This window comes from Rhinichthys klamathensis, unplaced genomic scaffold (genome assembly GCF_029890125.1).
Source record: "Rhinichthys klamathensis goyatoka isolate OS25496 unplaced genomic scaffold, OSU_Roscu_1.1 h1tg000092l_1, whole genome shotgun sequence".
In the NCBI taxonomy this organism is placed as follows: domain Eukaryota; kingdom Metazoa; phylum Chordata; class Actinopteri; order Cypriniformes; family Leuciscidae; genus Rhinichthys; species Rhinichthys klamathensis.
The window spans coordinates 2,637,126-2,653,221 of record NW_026606631.1 but is presented as its reverse complement, the minus strand read 5'-3'; the positions used below and the strand labels follow the sequence as shown (position 1 = coordinate 2,653,221).

The 16,096-nt window shown below is 46.3% G+C and overlaps 1 protein-coding gene across 1 annotated transcript in view; it reads left to right on the top strand.

Moving 5' to 3' along the window:
- LOC130085977 (uncharacterized) overlaps window positions 1-16,096 on the top strand; it is a 66,424-nt gene that overhangs the window by 13,827 nt on the left and 36,501 nt on the right. Inside the window, exons 2-7 of the mRNA XM_056252054.1 lie at window positions 247-274; window positions 2,022-2,078; window positions 2,639-2,704; window positions 6,788-6,844; window positions 10,883-10,948; window positions 15,731-15,787. Coding sequence (XP_056108029.1) covers window positions 247-274; window positions 2,022-2,078; window positions 2,639-2,704; window positions 6,788-6,844; window positions 10,883-10,948; window positions 15,731-15,787 — 331 coding nt within the window. The remainder of the gene's footprint in view (window positions 1-246; window positions 275-2,021; window positions 2,079-2,638; window positions 2,705-6,787; window positions 6,845-10,882; window positions 10,949-15,730; window positions 15,788-16,096) is intronic.

Sequence of the window (16,096 nt, the reverse complement as noted above, 5' to 3'; positions counted from 1 at the left end):
TTTACAGATGTCAGAGGTTGTTTGCTTTTATGTGTTCTATCTGTGTTGTCATTAATGGCTTTATATTGTTAAAATTAGTATATTAAATTAGTTTTGTTGAAGTTGATGGAAGTTGTTAAAAGTCTGGACTGAAGTTCAAGTCAAGTCTGAAGTCGACTGTTAATGAGTCAAAGTCAAGGTTTAAGTCATTTTTGTGTCCTCTCATATTTATGGATTCATCCTATTAATCATAAACATTTCTCCTAGGTGTTGAATGGAGAGAACAATTACACATGTGAGTATACAGTCACATCCTGAGTATCAAACATCAGATCCCAATTAAAAGTTATTCTTCTGACAATAATACATTGACTGTAATTGTATGAACATTGCTATTTTGTAAATACTATTTAGTAAATGTTTGTTTTTATTTTTTATAAATGCATATATCACAGCATCCCTTGACACTACAAGTATTTCTTCAACTGAGTCTAAAACATCATTTTCTACAAGTGGATATTTTTTCATGGATAATTGGGTAAACATGTTAATAGGAAAATGATATCAGTAGTTTATTCATGTGGTAAATTGTAATAAAAATTACATTAATTATACTGGATAATGACCTTAACCAAACACACGACTTAAAATACACACAGGATAATGAAAAACTAAACAAGACACAGGTTAACACAATTGGTAACCAAGGGAACAAATTAACTGAGTATAGATGTAACATTACCTCCCCCACCCCTGAGGTGGTTGGAGGGGGAGGTATAATCCATACTGGGCCAAGACACGGTTCATGGAAGGACCGGTGGAGAGATAAACTAAGGAGTGGCTTGTGAAGGAAAGAACCATGGAGGAGTAGGGGGAAGAGGCCTCTGTGAACACAGTGAATCCATTTCTGCTGATGATGCTGGAGGGCTGAAGGTCAACGGCGGTGCCCTCTGCGGTTTTCACCAGAGTGGAGCTGTGGGAACTGAAGACTGAGAAGGAGTCAGGTGGGCTGGATACCAAAGTGCAGATGGAGGGATGAAGGACCAAAGTGAAGCTGCAGGCACATGGATCCAAGGTGGAACCAGAGGGTCAGAGGACTGAGGCAGAGATGAGGGATTAGGCTCAGAAGATAAAGCCAATGGAGGAGCCGGGGTGAGACTCTGCGCCAGGATTTCCAAATGAATTAGTGCTTCTACTGGGACGGACGGGGCAGCTGGCTGTAGTTCAGGGTCAGTAGCAGGCGTGGGCTCAGACTATGAGGGTGAAGCTAGAGAAGCCAGCAGAGGGGGTGGAGCCAGGGACCTGCACAGAACAAGCGAAGACGAAGGAGCCAGGGAGCTGGGAGGAACCGGTGGAGAGATGAAGGAGCTGGGCAGAGCCAGCGGAGACAAAGGAGTTAATGGAGGAGGAAATGCTTGGGAACAAGTAGGAACTGGCGAGTCCCTGGAATAGAAGGGGATTCATTCTACCTTGTGATGAGGACATGGGTGGGGCTCTGCTCCAGGATGTCCAATTTAATTAGTGCTCCTACTGGGACGGACATGGCAGCTGGCTGTAGCTCCGGGACAGACTTGCATGCTCAGTCTCAGGGTCTGTAGCAGGCGTGGGCTCAGTCTATGGGTCCGTGGCAGGCAGGTGGTAATCATAGTCTTCCTGCACCTCACCCACAGTGAAAGAGGAACCACTCTTTGCAAGAACTAACTCTACAAAATCTATAAAACCTCCCTCAAGGACCAAAAACGGGCAGTGGAAATAGTTGTTTTATCTTGTCATTAAATCCAGTCCAAAAAAGGTGATCAGTTAACGGTCGTGGGTACGCCAGGTCTAGGGACTCACTGATGTGGTTCACAAAGGAGCGATCATACTGGGTACAAAATTATCCAAAAAATCCTAAATTATTTACTGTTTGTTATGTTCTTTTAATAGTAATTCTTGTAGTACAGTATGTTATAAAGTATATATGTTAAATATATATCCTTGTAAGCATGAGAAGAATTGCACATTGAAACTGTATTATTTCTTTCTATTTCAAAATATTCCAGCAGCCACTGCCACTACAATGTATTCTTCAACTGAGTCTCCAACATCAGCTCCTACAAGTGAGTATGTTTATTCATGGACATTTGAGTAAACATGATGATAGGAAAATTATATCAGTAGTTTATTCACATGCTCATGCTCAAGTAATATTCATGTACAGTTGTCTAAACACTTCCTTAGAAAGTTATTTTGTTTTACTGTTACACGTAATAGGTACTTCGGTATTTCAAATCACATCCTGAGAATCAAATATCAGCACCTGAAAAAAAAATGTGTACAGTTTTATGCCTATATTATATATTTGTGTGATAATAATTATTGTAATGCAGAATTTCATTGTATGCGAAAAAAGTCTTTGTAAACATGTCGACAAATATTAAAAAAATTCTAATAAGAATTGTACTTATTTCATGTCACTTCCTGAGTATCAAACATTAGTGCCTACCAGTTCAAAGATTTATAATGTCATATAATATAAGTTATTCTTCTAACAATAATACATTGATTGTTATAGAAAATTATTGTATGAGCATATGCTTGTTACCATATGCTTGTTAGCTTGTAAGTACTGTTTCGTAAATGTTTATTTTTTATTTCTTTATATGTCCATATATCACAGCATCCCCTGTCACTACAAGCATTTCTTCAACTGACCCTCAAACATCCACTGAAACAACTTCTACTAGTGAGTACTGTTCATGGACAACTGTGTAAACACTTATAGCTGTATTTTATTGAGTTTTATTACTAATGAAGTTTTATTATGATAATTGTGTCAAACAGCAGCACCTACAGTATGAGATGTAATTAATATACTAGATAGACTATTATGACATTTCAGTTGGGAAACCTGTATTCATGCAGTTCCCTTTCGTAGTCACTCCGAGTTACGTCGGATGACGGAGAATGGGGGTTTCGCCAGAAAACCAATCCTCTTCGAGTATTAAAAAACGAGCCAATGGCAAAGAAATGCCATGGGTCTGCGGAATTTGCATAATGTATCTCCGCCCCACCGCGTGGGTATTTAAGGAGAGACACCTGCAACAGCAGATCATGTTTTCGCTTCGGAGCCAAGAGAACCTCTTCACTCCACAGCCACAAGACCTGAGTTTACAAGTGACTCACCTCTTCGAGACGAGCGAACTCTCCAGTGTTGGTGTGACGGCGCTACCCAGCGAGTCTTCACATTGCCTGCGATCTGTGCAGTGGTCTGCCTGACTTTGTGTTTTCTCCCTGGTCGCCTCAGCATTGCAGAGTTTTTCCTCTCCTAAAAGAGCTGCACGTGGCACGTCTTTTTAAAGATGTCTCGCCCGTGTTCTTCTGGTTGCGGTCGATATTTGTCGTCTTCTGATGGGCACGAGCGCTGCTTTGTGTGTCTGGGCTTTGAACACGCTAAAGCAGCGCTCGTGGATGACTCATGTTCCTTCTGTGGGAACATGGCCATCGCAACACTAAGATTAAGACTCAATGATCTTTCAGTGAGAGTCCCCGCGTCCACCACCCGTTCTGCTTCCTCCACGAGAGGTGGTAGTTCGGCTGGGGGACAGGGTGATCTGAGGGTGACGGTGTGGAGCAATCCGACGATGCGTCCTCGGACCACGCCCCCCTCCGCTGTGTTGCAACCCGCGAGTGCCGCGGTGACTCAGGCGGGTCCTTCTTCGGAAGCCCCGCGTGTTTCATTCGGCACTCCAGAGGATGACACGATGTCGATCGTGGCATCACAAGGTGGGCTCGAGTCTTCGGGAAGTGAGGATGCGGCTGCGTTGCCTCCTTCGGGAGTCCCAGCGTTGCCCGTGTCGGATCCCGAGATGACAGCCATGCTGTCCCGGGCAGCCGTGAGCATCGGGCTAGAGTGGAACCCTCCGCCCTGCCCCGAGCGCTCGCGGCTGGACGATTGGTTTTTGGGTGCGGCTGCCGCCTCACGGCCTCAGCCAACCCCAATTCCTTTCTTCCCGGAGCTGCATGAGGAGCTGTCGAGATCATGGAAGGCTCCTTTGACCTCCAGTGAACGCTCGTCAGCTTTCTCCGCCTTTCCTCCCCTCGATGGCGCAGCTGTCCATGGGTACACTGGGATTCCCCCGGTGGAGCGCTCTGTTGCGATGCAACTGTGTCCTCAGAGCGCATCCTCTCGTGGTAATCCTAAGCACCCGTCCAAGGCCTGTAGATTCTCGTCATCTATGGTGGCGAGGTCTCACAGAGCTGCAGGACAGGCGGCTGCCGCCTTGCATGCGATGAGCACCTTACAGGTCTACCAGGCCCAGCTGCTCAGAGACATGCACGAGGGCAGGACTGACCCAGGGACGTTCGACGAACTGCGTGCCGCCACTGACATCGCTCTCCGGGCGACGAAGGTGGCCTCACGCTCCCTGGGTCAGGTGATGGCCACTAATGTGGTCCAGGAGCGTCACCTCTGGCTGAACCTGGCCGATATGCGGGACGTTGAGCGGACTCGTCTGCTCGACGCCCCCATGTCCCAGGCCGGCCTCTTCGGCGGAGCGGTTGAAGAGGCCTGGCCGATATGCGGGACGTTGAGCGGACTCGTCTGCTCGACGCCCCCATATCCCAGGCCGGCCTCTTCGGCGGAGCGGTTGAAGACTTCGCCCAGCAGTTTTCAACCGCACAGAAGCAGTCTGAGGCGATCAAACATATTCTGCCCCGACGGCCAGCTGCTGCCTCCACCCAGCCGTCGGCACAGACGCCTCAGCCTGCTCGCCGCCGAGTGCGCCCTCCTGCAGCTCCCGCCCCTCCCGCACGGCCCCAGCAGCAGCCTTCACCCGGGCCGCGTCGTGGAGGAAGCCGCAGGAAGGCGCCCCAGCCCCCTCAGGCCCCGCGCCCCGCTAAACGCCAGGCCAAGCGGCGTTCCTGAGACGGGCTGCTCAGTGATGGTGTCGGTTTTTTCCCAGGAGGCGGTTGCAGGCCCCCTCCTTCCCCCGGTGGAGGGCCGGGGGAGAATATTTTGTTCTCCACTCCCCGCTGCTCACCCACGGGTGGGCAGCACCCTAATGTGGTTAAAGAAAGAACCGAAATGTCCATCACTGAGCATACAGAGCCGGATGACAGTGTGCGACGCCCCCGTGCCTCGCCACTCTCGTCCTGCTCTGTCTCTGAGGGCGAGGATGACAGTGCGTGCCGTCCCCGGACCACACCACTCTCATCCCCCTCTATCGCCAGACCCCTGGCAGAGCAGACCCCCGCGGAACGCTGGTCCTTCCCTGGTCTCCTCTGTCAGGGCGCGGAGCTTGGCCCTTAGGGGACCTGCACGCATTCTCCGTTGACGAAGCGTGCCTGGAGTTCGGGCCCGGTCACTCTCACGTGATCCTGAGACCCCGGCCTGGATATGTGCCCAAGGTTCCCACCACTCCCTTCCGGGACCAGGTGGTGAACCTGCAAGCGCTGCCCCGGGAGAGGCAGACCCAGCCTTGGCACTGCTCTGTCCAGTACGCGCACTCCGTGCTTACGTAGACAGGACGCAGTGTTTCAGGACCTCAGACCAGCTCTTTGTCTGTTATGGTGGGAAGCTGAAGGGAAAGGCTCTCTCCAAACAAAGGTTGTCTCACTGGATAGTGGACGCCATTGCTTTGGCATACCAGCAGCAAGGTCGACCATGCCCCCTTGGTGTGACCGCCCACTCCACCCGGAGTGTGGCGTCCTCTTGGGCTTTAGCGCGTGGCGCCTCGCTGACAGACATCTGCAGAGCTGCAGGCTGGGCGACACCTAACACATTCGCCAGATTTTACAATCTCCGAGTGGAGCCAGTCTCCTCCCGTGTACTGTCTTTTTCAAGCTAACACGGGAACCGTTAGGTGTCTTCGCTTGCTCGCCACTCCACTCCACGGACTGGATACGTGCGATATTTCCTCAGGTAGCCTTCCTCTCTGAAGCCCTGAGTTCCTCCAGCACTGTTGACGCTGGCGCCAGTGTCTATTGCCTGTGCGTCGGCTAGGTGCCTCCGTGTGCATGGTTCCTCCTCCGAGCAACCCCCACATGTGTATTTCCACTGTAAGCCTCCTTGAGCATGTGTCGTTCCCTCGGCAAGCCACCTTGCCACTCCTGGAGTTGAAAGTAGATGCCACCCTACGGGTTGGTCACTCCAGTGTTCCTCCATATGAAGCCCCCTCGGGCCATATGTGTATTCTTAAGTCCTCCCTACGGGTAGGCATGCTGCGGCATATCTCCCCTGAGATATGCTTCCCAGTGTACCTTGGTATTCCTGTGTTAAGTAGGACTCCTTCGTCCGTGCCTATATCACGACAGGGAGCTCAGACTTCGCAGGGCACTGGAGGACAGCTGTGAAGGTGGCGTGATTACACGGGGACTACGAAAGGGAACGTCTCGGTTACGGATGTAACCCACGTTACGTCTCCGTGCCACTTCCGCTGTACCGCTGGGTCGACGCCTGAGTTCAGTCTCGGCTCCTCAGCGAAGACATGATCTGCTGTTGCAGGTGTCTCTCCTTAAATACCCACGCGGTGGGGCGGAGATACATTATGCAAATTCCGCAGACCCATGGCATTTCTTTGCCATTGGCTCGTTTTTTAATACTCGAAGAGGATTGGCTTTCTGGCGAAACCCCCATTCTCCGTCATCCGACGTAACGTCTCCGTTCCCTACTCAGGGAACGAGGGTTACATCCGTAACCGAGACGTTTACAGATGCTGTCATATAATTTTTGCGATACAGAATTTTATTTAATGCAGAAATGTCCTTTTAAGCATGTCAACAAATATTGCTTGGATTATTTTCCTATTCATACATTTAAATATTTTAGCACCCCTTGCCACTACAAGCTCTTCTTCAACGGAGTCTCAAACATCAGCTTCTTCAAGTGAGTATTTTTATTCATGGGTAATTGTGTAATTCATGTTAGTGTTAATGTGGTAAATTATAATAATAATTACAATAATAATATAGGATAATGAACTGAATCAAACACAGGACTTAAAATACACAAAGGATAATGAGAAACTTGGTAAATGGAGGTATAATCCATACTGGGGTGGCCACTTCTGCTGATGATGCTGGAGGGCTGAAGGTCCACGGCGGTGCCATCCCCTGTTTTGATCAGGGTGGAGCCTTGGGAACTGATGACCAAAGTGGAATCAGGTGGGCATGGGGGTCCAAGGTGGAAGCGGAGGGTCAGAGGACTGATGCGGAGATGAGGGATCGGAAGACAGAGCTGGAGGCTGTGTGAGTTAGTACAAAGGAGAAGCCGGAGGGATGGAGGAGCCGTTGGAGCGGAAGGGGTGGAGGGATGAGGCAGAGGCGGAGCCAGTGTCTTAGGAAGATGAGGCGGAGCCAGTCAGATCCAGCGGAAGTGAAGGAGTCAGGGAGCCGGGCGGAACCAGCGGAGACAAAGGAGTTAATGGAGGAGAAAGGGCTTGGGAACAAGTAGGAACTGGCGAGTCCACTATTCCAACTAGAACAGAAGGGATTCATTTTACCTCGTTATGGGGACATGGGTGGGTCTCTGATCCAGTATGTCCAATTTAATTAATGCTCCTACTGGGATGGACATGGCAGCTGGCTGTAGCTCCAGGACAGACTTGTATGCTCAGGCTCAGGGTCTGTAGCAGGCGGGGGCTCAGTCTATGAGTCCGTGGCAGGCGGGTGCTAATCATAGTCTTCCTGCACCTCACCCACAGTGAAAGAGGAACCACTCTTTGCAAGAACTAACTCTACAAAATCCATCAAACCTCCCTCAAGGACCAAAAATGGGCAGGGGAAAAAGTTGTTTTAAACAAAACAGAAAACAAACCAACACAGAACAAAATTTGGCGCAAGAGATAATCAAATAGCTAGGCATAAAACAAAGACAATACAGGTCATTGAACTGAACAAAACAGAGGGCTTAAAGGAACACTCCGACTTTTTGGGACTTTAGCCTATTCACCTTATCCCCCAGAGTTAGATTAGTCCATACCAGGGCCGTGCACAGGGGGGTGGCCCAGTGGCTAGAGCCACTGCCCTTCTGCCCTCATCAGCTGAGGTGCCCCTCTCGCCCCCTCCCTAACCCTCCAGAGGATTTCCATAAAAACGTTATGTTATCGCTCCAGAATTTTCGCACGTTAAAAAAATAAATACGACCTCACGTTATGTCAATCACACTTGCACACTGCCTCCGAAACTTTCGTCCGTCATAAAAAAATCTAATCGGGTAAAAATCTAATCGAACCGTAGCCAGCAGTTTGAATGGAGTTTGAATGGTGTTTTGACAATTCAGAGCCAACGAATCACGAATACGAAAAAACGCAGTGTGCAATATTCTGTATTTTTTTCTGTGCGTGCACACACACACACACACACACACACACACACAACCCGACGCGTGCAGCCCTGCACATAGACAGAGCAGCGCGCAAGGACTGAACTGAGCTCTCTTTCGCGTCTGAATGGACAAATACACACATCATTATGTCTAAATGTCCGTTTTGGAGATTATTCACTTAAACGCAGTCAGTTATGTCTTTACAGAACGTACAGTTGTGAGAACATCGGATGTGCATCAGTGCAATTGGATCTGCACACTCGGTCTTAAAGTGACAGTGCGTAATAAACCTAATGCCGTCTGTGCACTTAATATTAATCAAACAACAAAATAAAAAGAGAAAAGCATTCACTGCTCTTTAATAGCTTTAATAAGGATTAATTAGATTTAATTCAGACAAATAAATATGTCTGCTTGAAAGAATAAAGAATGATGTATGTAAGACTTTAATTTTAAGATATTATTTTATGTCACAGTGCTAAATATGTGTCTGTATTGCATGTTCAAACTTTAAAAATTATTAATATTATCAGGTTAATAGATGTTTTCTACGGGAATATATAATGGGTTTGGACATTTTAGAGAAATTCTAAATTAATGCATTACAATTTAACACTGAACCCATTAAATTTTAGTCGACTAAATCTACTGTAGATTTAGTCGACTAAAACCTTATTGTATTTCGTTGACTAAAACTAAAACAATTCAGATGACTAAAATATGACTAAAACTAAATGGTCATTTTAGTCAAAAGACTAAGACTAAATCAAAATTTGCTGTCAAAATTAACACTGATCTAAATGAATAGTACCTTAGTATATTAGCTAGGTTACAATGGGGTTAAAGGAACACCCTAACATTTGCTTTTCACATATGATTGCAGAAAAATATATGTTTGAAAATTGATGGAGCAACAGATTTTGTGTGAAAATAATCATGAAGGTGGTTTGTTAGTTTAAAAATCGTATTAATGTATGAGGTGGCAAGGAGGTAGCCTACACACGGGGTAAAACCAGCACAAAAGACACATAGTATTGATACAAATACTTTAGCTAAATTAATATACTTTTAATAATCCCTAAGTTGATACTTAAATTGGGGGAGGGGAGGGGGGTTGGGTCACCATCTTGCATGTTGCATGTTGTCAGTCAAACTCCTTATAGTGCCCCCTTTTTTGGTTTAAGCCACTGCCCTTCAAAATGTCTGTGCACGGCCCTGGTCCATACATACCTTTTTCATCTCCGGGCGTGCTATAAGTCTGTTTGACGCACCCACCGCTAGCCTAGCTTAGCACAAAGACTGGATGTAAATGGTTGCAGCTAGCATACTAATCCAAATAAGTGACAAAATAACGCAAACCTTTTCCTATTTACATGTTGTGATTTGTATAGTCACAGAGTGTACAAAAAACAAAGTCACATGAGACACAGACATATTTTAACCGTATAAATACTGGGAAGCAGTGCTTCGCCTTCAGAGAATATAGTTCCCAGTATTTATACGGTTAAAATATGTCTGTGTCTCATGTGACTTTGTTTTTTGTACAATCTGTGACTATACAAATCACAACATGTAAATAGGAAAAGGTTTGTGTTATTTTGTCACTTATTTGGATTAGTATGCTAGTTGCAACCATTTACACCCAGTCTTTGTGCTAAGCTAGGCTAGCGGTGGGTGCGTCAAACAGACTTATAGCACGCACGGAGATGAAAAAGGTATGTATGGACTTATATAACTCTGGGGGATAAGGTGAATAGGCTAAACTCCCAAAAAGTCGGAGTGTTCCTTTAAAATGCACACTGGATAAAGAGAAACTAAACAAGACACAAGTGAAGACAATTGGTCACATAGGGAATAAAGCTAACCCAGGGAAAACATGAACTAACAAACTAAGTCATTGGAAAAGTAAACTGTTTTAACAAAATGATTTACTCTTTGTCATATTCTTTTAAAAGTAATTATTGTAATACAGAATGTTACTGTATTCAAGTAAATATATATCCTTGTAAGCATGACAAGTATTGCACAGTGAAACTATATTATTTATTTCTATATCAAAATATTCCAGCAGCAACTGCCACTACAATGTATTCTTCAACTGAGTCTCAAACATCAGATCCTACAAGTGAGTATGTTTATTCATGGACATTTGAATAAACATGATAATAGGAAAATGATATCAGTAGTTTATTCACATGCTCAAGTAATATTCATGTACAGTTGTCTTTACACATCCTTAGAAAGCTATTCTGTTTTACTGTTACACGTAATAGATACTTCGGTATTTAAAATCACATCCTGAGTATAAAACAACAGCACCTAAAATAAAAAATGTCACAATTTCATTGTATACAAAAAGGTTTTGTAAACAAGTCAACAAATACAACTTTTTTTAAATAATAATAATTGTACTTATTTCATGTCACTTCCTATCAAACATCAGTTAAAATGTTTATAATGTAATATAAGTTATTCCTCTAACAATAATATTTTGATTGTAATACAAAAATTAATTGTATGAACATATGGCATTGTTAGCTTCTAAGTAATATTTCATAAATGTTTGTTTTTATTTCTCTATATGTCCATATATCACAGCATCCCCTGTCACTACAAGCATTTCTTCAACTGACCCTCAAACATCCACTGAAACAACTTCTACAAGTGAGTACTGTTCATGGACAACTGTGTAAACTAATAGCTGTATTTTATTACCAATGAAGTTGTATTATGATAATTGTGTCAAACAGCATCTCCTACGAGATGTAATTTATATAGATAGACAATTATGACATTTCAGTTGAAAAAACTATATTAACGTAGTTTACAGATGATGTCATATTATCTTTTATTAAAAGTTTTTGCAAAACAGAACTTAAAGGAGAACTCCGGCGCAAAATGAACCTTTGGTCTAATTACACATTGTTACCTAGTCAACCGTTATCTGAGATTTGTTTTCATGATTATCGAATGTAAATAGTTTTATCTCTAAAAACAGTTTAGCCTATAAAGCTAGTATAATGCTAGTATATTGGGCATAGTGTAATGACAAATAAAAATCGCTTGTTAATACCACTAACAAGGCTGAAAATAGCCCCACACTAACACGGTAGCATAATGAGGGTCCCTACCTTCAAACCGAAGCATTGAGAACTTTGTCAGTGTCCAGACAGTTTAATAAGAAGATATTTTAAACATACAGTCAACTTCGCGAATACAGGCAGGAGCCATCTTTGAAATACAGCCTTTACCAGTTGATCTACGAACGCCGATCCAAGCCTGCTGTTCGCGCTCACCTTATCACAACTTATAGCTTGTTCACATCTCACCAGCGCACTTGGATCGGCGTTCGTAGATCGACTGGTAAAGGCTGTATTTCAAAGATGGCTCCTGCCTGTATTCGCGAAGTTGACTGTATGTTTAAAATATCTTCTTATTAAACTGTCTGGACACTGACAAAGTTCTCAATGCTTCGGTTTGAAGGTAGGGACCCTCATTATGCTACCGTGTTAGTGTGGGGCTATTTTCAGCCTTGTTAGTGGTATTAACAAGCGATTTTTATTTGTCATCACACTATGCCCAATATACTAGCATTATACTAGCTTTATAGGCTAAACTGTTTTTAGAGATAAAACTATTTACATTCGATAATCATGAAAACAAATCTCAGATAACGGTTGACTAGGTAACAATGTGTAATTAGACCAAAGGTTCATTTTGCGCCGGAGTTCTCCTTTAATTTCATGCAGTAATGTCATTTTAAGTATGTCAACGAATATTACTTGCATAATGTTTCTATTAATACATCTAAATATTTTAGCACACCCTGCCACTACAAGCTCGACTTCAACTGACTCAGAAACATCAACTTTATCAAGTGAGTATTTTTATTCATGGACAACTGAGTAAACATGTTAATAGGACAATTATTTCAGTAGTTCATTAATTTTAGTGTTAATGTGGTAAATGTTAATAATCCTAACAATTACGACACTAGACTAGGAAGTGAACAATACACAAGACTTAAAAAGCACCCAGCATGACACAGGATAATCAGAAACTAAACAAGACACAGGTGAACACAATCATTAACCAAGGGAACAAACTAACTGAGCTTAGACGTAACATTACCTCCCCCACCCCTGAGGTGGTTGGAAGGGAAGGTATAATCCATTCAGGTGGGAAGGAGGGCCAAGACACCCAGAGTCCATGGAGGGACCGGTGGAGAGAAAAAAACAAGGAGTGGCTGGCGGAGGAAGGAACCACGGAGCAGTAGGAGGAGGAGGCCTCTGCGACACCAGTGAATCCACTTCTCCTGACGATGCTGGATGGCTGAAGGTCCGCAGCGTTGCCCTCTGCATTTTTCACCAGGGCGGAGCCATGGGAACTGAAGACCAAAGTGGAGTTTGGTGGGCTTGATACCAAGGTGTAGATGGAGGGATAAAGGACCTAATCGACACCAAGCACTGGGTTCTAAAGCGCAACCTTAGGGTCAGATGACTGAGGCGGCGATGAGGGCTCAGAAGACAGAGCCAGTGGGAGTGAGGACAAAGGAGTCATTGGAGGGATGGAGCCAGCTGGAGCCAGAGGAAGGGGTGGAGCCAGAGAACCCAATGAAGCCAGCAGAGGAGGCGTAGCCAGAAAACTGAATTGCAGAGGGGGTGGAGCTAGAGAGCTGAGTAGGACAAGCGAAGACGAACGAGCCACAGAGCTGTGTAGAACCGGTGGAGACGAAGGAGCCAGGCAGAACCAGCGGGCGGAGCAAACGGAGACAAAGGAGTTAATGGAGGAGGAAGGGCTTGGGAACAAGTAGGAACTGGCAAGTCCAATATTCCAACTGGAATAGAACCGAGTCTCAAACATCAGCATTTTATAGTGAGTAATTTTTATTTATGGAATATTAAGTAAGCATGTTGATAGGAAAATTAGATTAGTAGTTAACTCATTTTAGTGTTAATGTGGTAAATAATACAAATTATTACAATAACTATACAGGACAATGAACTGAACCAAACACAGGACTTAAAATACACACAGGATAATGAGAAACTAAACAAGACACAGGTGAACACAATCGGTAACCAAGAGAACAAACTAACTGAGCTTAGACGTGACATTAGGCAGTTGGAGTGAGGACAAAGGAGAAGCCGGAGGCACGGAGTAGCCGGTGGAGCCAAAAGGGTGGAGGGATGAGGCAGAGCCGGTGTCTCAAGAAGATGAGAAAAGCCGGGCAAATGAGCGGAGCCAGTGAAGGTTGTGGATCCACAGACCCAGCTGGAGCCAGCAGAGGGGGTAAAGCCAGAGAACCCAATGAAGTCAGCAGAGGAGGCGGAGCCAGTAAACTGGATGGAGCCTGCAGAGGGGGTGGAGCCATGGAGCTATGCAGAACAAGCCAAGACGAAGGAGCCAGGGAGCTGGGTGGAACCGGTGGAGATGAAGGAGCCGGGCAGAACCAGCGGAAATGAAGGAGCCAGGGAGCCGGGTGGAACCAGCTGAGACAAAGGAGTTAATGGTGGAGGAAGAACAAGTAGGAACTGGCGTGTCCAATATTCGAAACGTGATGGTGTCGGTTTTTTCCCAGGAGGCGGTTGCAGGCCCCCTCCTTCCCCCGGTGGAGGGCCGGGGGAGAATATTTTGTTCTCCACTCCCCGCTGCTCACCCACGGGTGGGCAGCACCCTAATGTGGTTAAAGAAAGAACCGAAATGTCCATCACTGAGCATACAGAGCCGGATGACAGTGTGCGACGCCCCCGTGCCTCGCCACTCTCGTCCTGCTCTGTCTCTGAGGGCGAGGATGACAGTGCGTGCCGTCCCCGGACCACACCACTCTCATCCCCCTCTATCGCCAGACCCCTGGCAGAGCAGACCCCCGCGGAACGCTGGTCCTTCCCTGGTCTCCTCTGTCAGGGCGCGGAGCTTGGCCCTTAGGGGACCTGCACGCATTCTCCGTTGACGAAGCGTGCCTGGAGTTCGGGCCCGGTCACTCTCACGTGATCCTGAGACCCCGGCCTGGATATGTGCCCAAGGTTCCCACCACTCCCTTCCGGGACCAGGTGGTGAACCTGCAAGCGCTGCCCCGGGAGAGGCAGACCCAGCCTTGGCACTGCTCTGTCCAGTACGCGCACTCCGTGCTTACGTAGACAGGACGCAGTGTTTCAGGACCTCAGACCAGCTCTTTGTCTGTTATGGTGGGAAGCTGAAGGGAAAGGCTCTCTCCAAACAAAGGTTGTCTCACTGGATAGTGGACGCCATTGCTTTGGCATACCAGCAGCAAGGTCGACCATGCCCCCTTGGTGTGACCGCCCACTCCACCCGGAGTGTGGCGTCCTCTTGGGCTTTAGCGCGTGGCGCCTCGCTGACAGACATCTGCAGAGCTGCAGGCTGGGCGACACCTAACACATTCGCCAGATTTTACAATCTCCGAGTGGAGCCAGTCTCCTCCCGTGTACTGTCTTTTTCAAGCTAACACGGGAACCGTTAGGTGTCTTCGCTTGCTCGCCACTCCACTCCACGGACTGGATACGTGCGATATTTCCTCAGGTAGCCTTCCTCTCTGAAGCCCTGAGTTCCTCCAGCACTGTTGACGCTGGCGCCAGTGTCTATTGCCTGTGCGTCGGCTAGGTGCCTCCGTGTGCATGGTTCCTCCTCCGAGCAACCCCCACATGTGTATTTCCACTGTAAGCCTCCTTGAGCATGTGTCGTTCCCTCGGCAAGCCACCTTGCCACTCCTGGAGTTGAAAGTAGATGCCACCCTACGGGTTGGTCACTCCAGTGTTCCTCCATATGAAGCCCCCTCGGGCCATATGTGTATTCTTAAGTCCTCCCTACGGGTAGGCATGCTGCGGCATATCTCCCCTGAGATATGCTTCCCAGTGTACCTTGGTATTCCTGTGTTAAGTAGGACTCCTTCGTCCGTGCCTATATCACGACAGGGAGCTCAGACTTCGCAGGGCACTGGAGGACAGCTGTGAAGGTGGCGTGATTACACGGGGACTACGAAAGGGAACGTCTCGGTTACGGATGTAACCCACGTTACGTCTCCGTGCCACTTCCGCTGTACCGCTGGGTCGACGCCTGAGTTCAGTCTCGGCTCCTCAGCGAAGACATGATCTGCTGTTGCAGGTGTCTCTCCTTAAATACCCACGCGGTGGGGCGGAGATACATTATGCAAATTCCGCAGACCCATGGCATTTCTTTGCCATTGGCTCGTTTTTTAATACTCGAAGAGGATTGGCTTTCTGGCGAAACCCCCATTCTCCGTCATCCGACGTAACGTCTCCGTTCCCTACTCAGGGAACGAGGGTTACATCCGTAACCGAGACGTTTACAGATGCTGTCATATAATTTTTGCGATACAGAATTTTATTTAATGCAGAAATGTCCTTTTAAGCATGTCAACAAATATTGCTTGGATTATTTTCCTATTCATACATTTAAATATTTTAGCACCCCTTGCCACTACAAGCTCTTCTTCAACGGAGTCTCAAACATCAGCTTCTTCAAGTGAGTATTTTTATTCATGGGTAATTGTGTAATTCATGTTAGTGTTAATGTGGTAAATTATAATAATAATTACAATAATAATATAGGATAATGAACTGAATCAAACACAGGACTTAAAATACACAAAGGATAATGAGAAACTTGGTAAATGGAGGTATAATCCATACTGGGGTGGCCACTTCTGCTGATGATGCTGGAGGGCTGAAGGTCCACGGCGGTGCCATCCCCTGTTTTGATCAGGGTGGAGCCTTGGGAACTGATGACCAAAGTGGAATCAGGTGGGCATGGGGGTCCAAGGTGGAAGCGGAG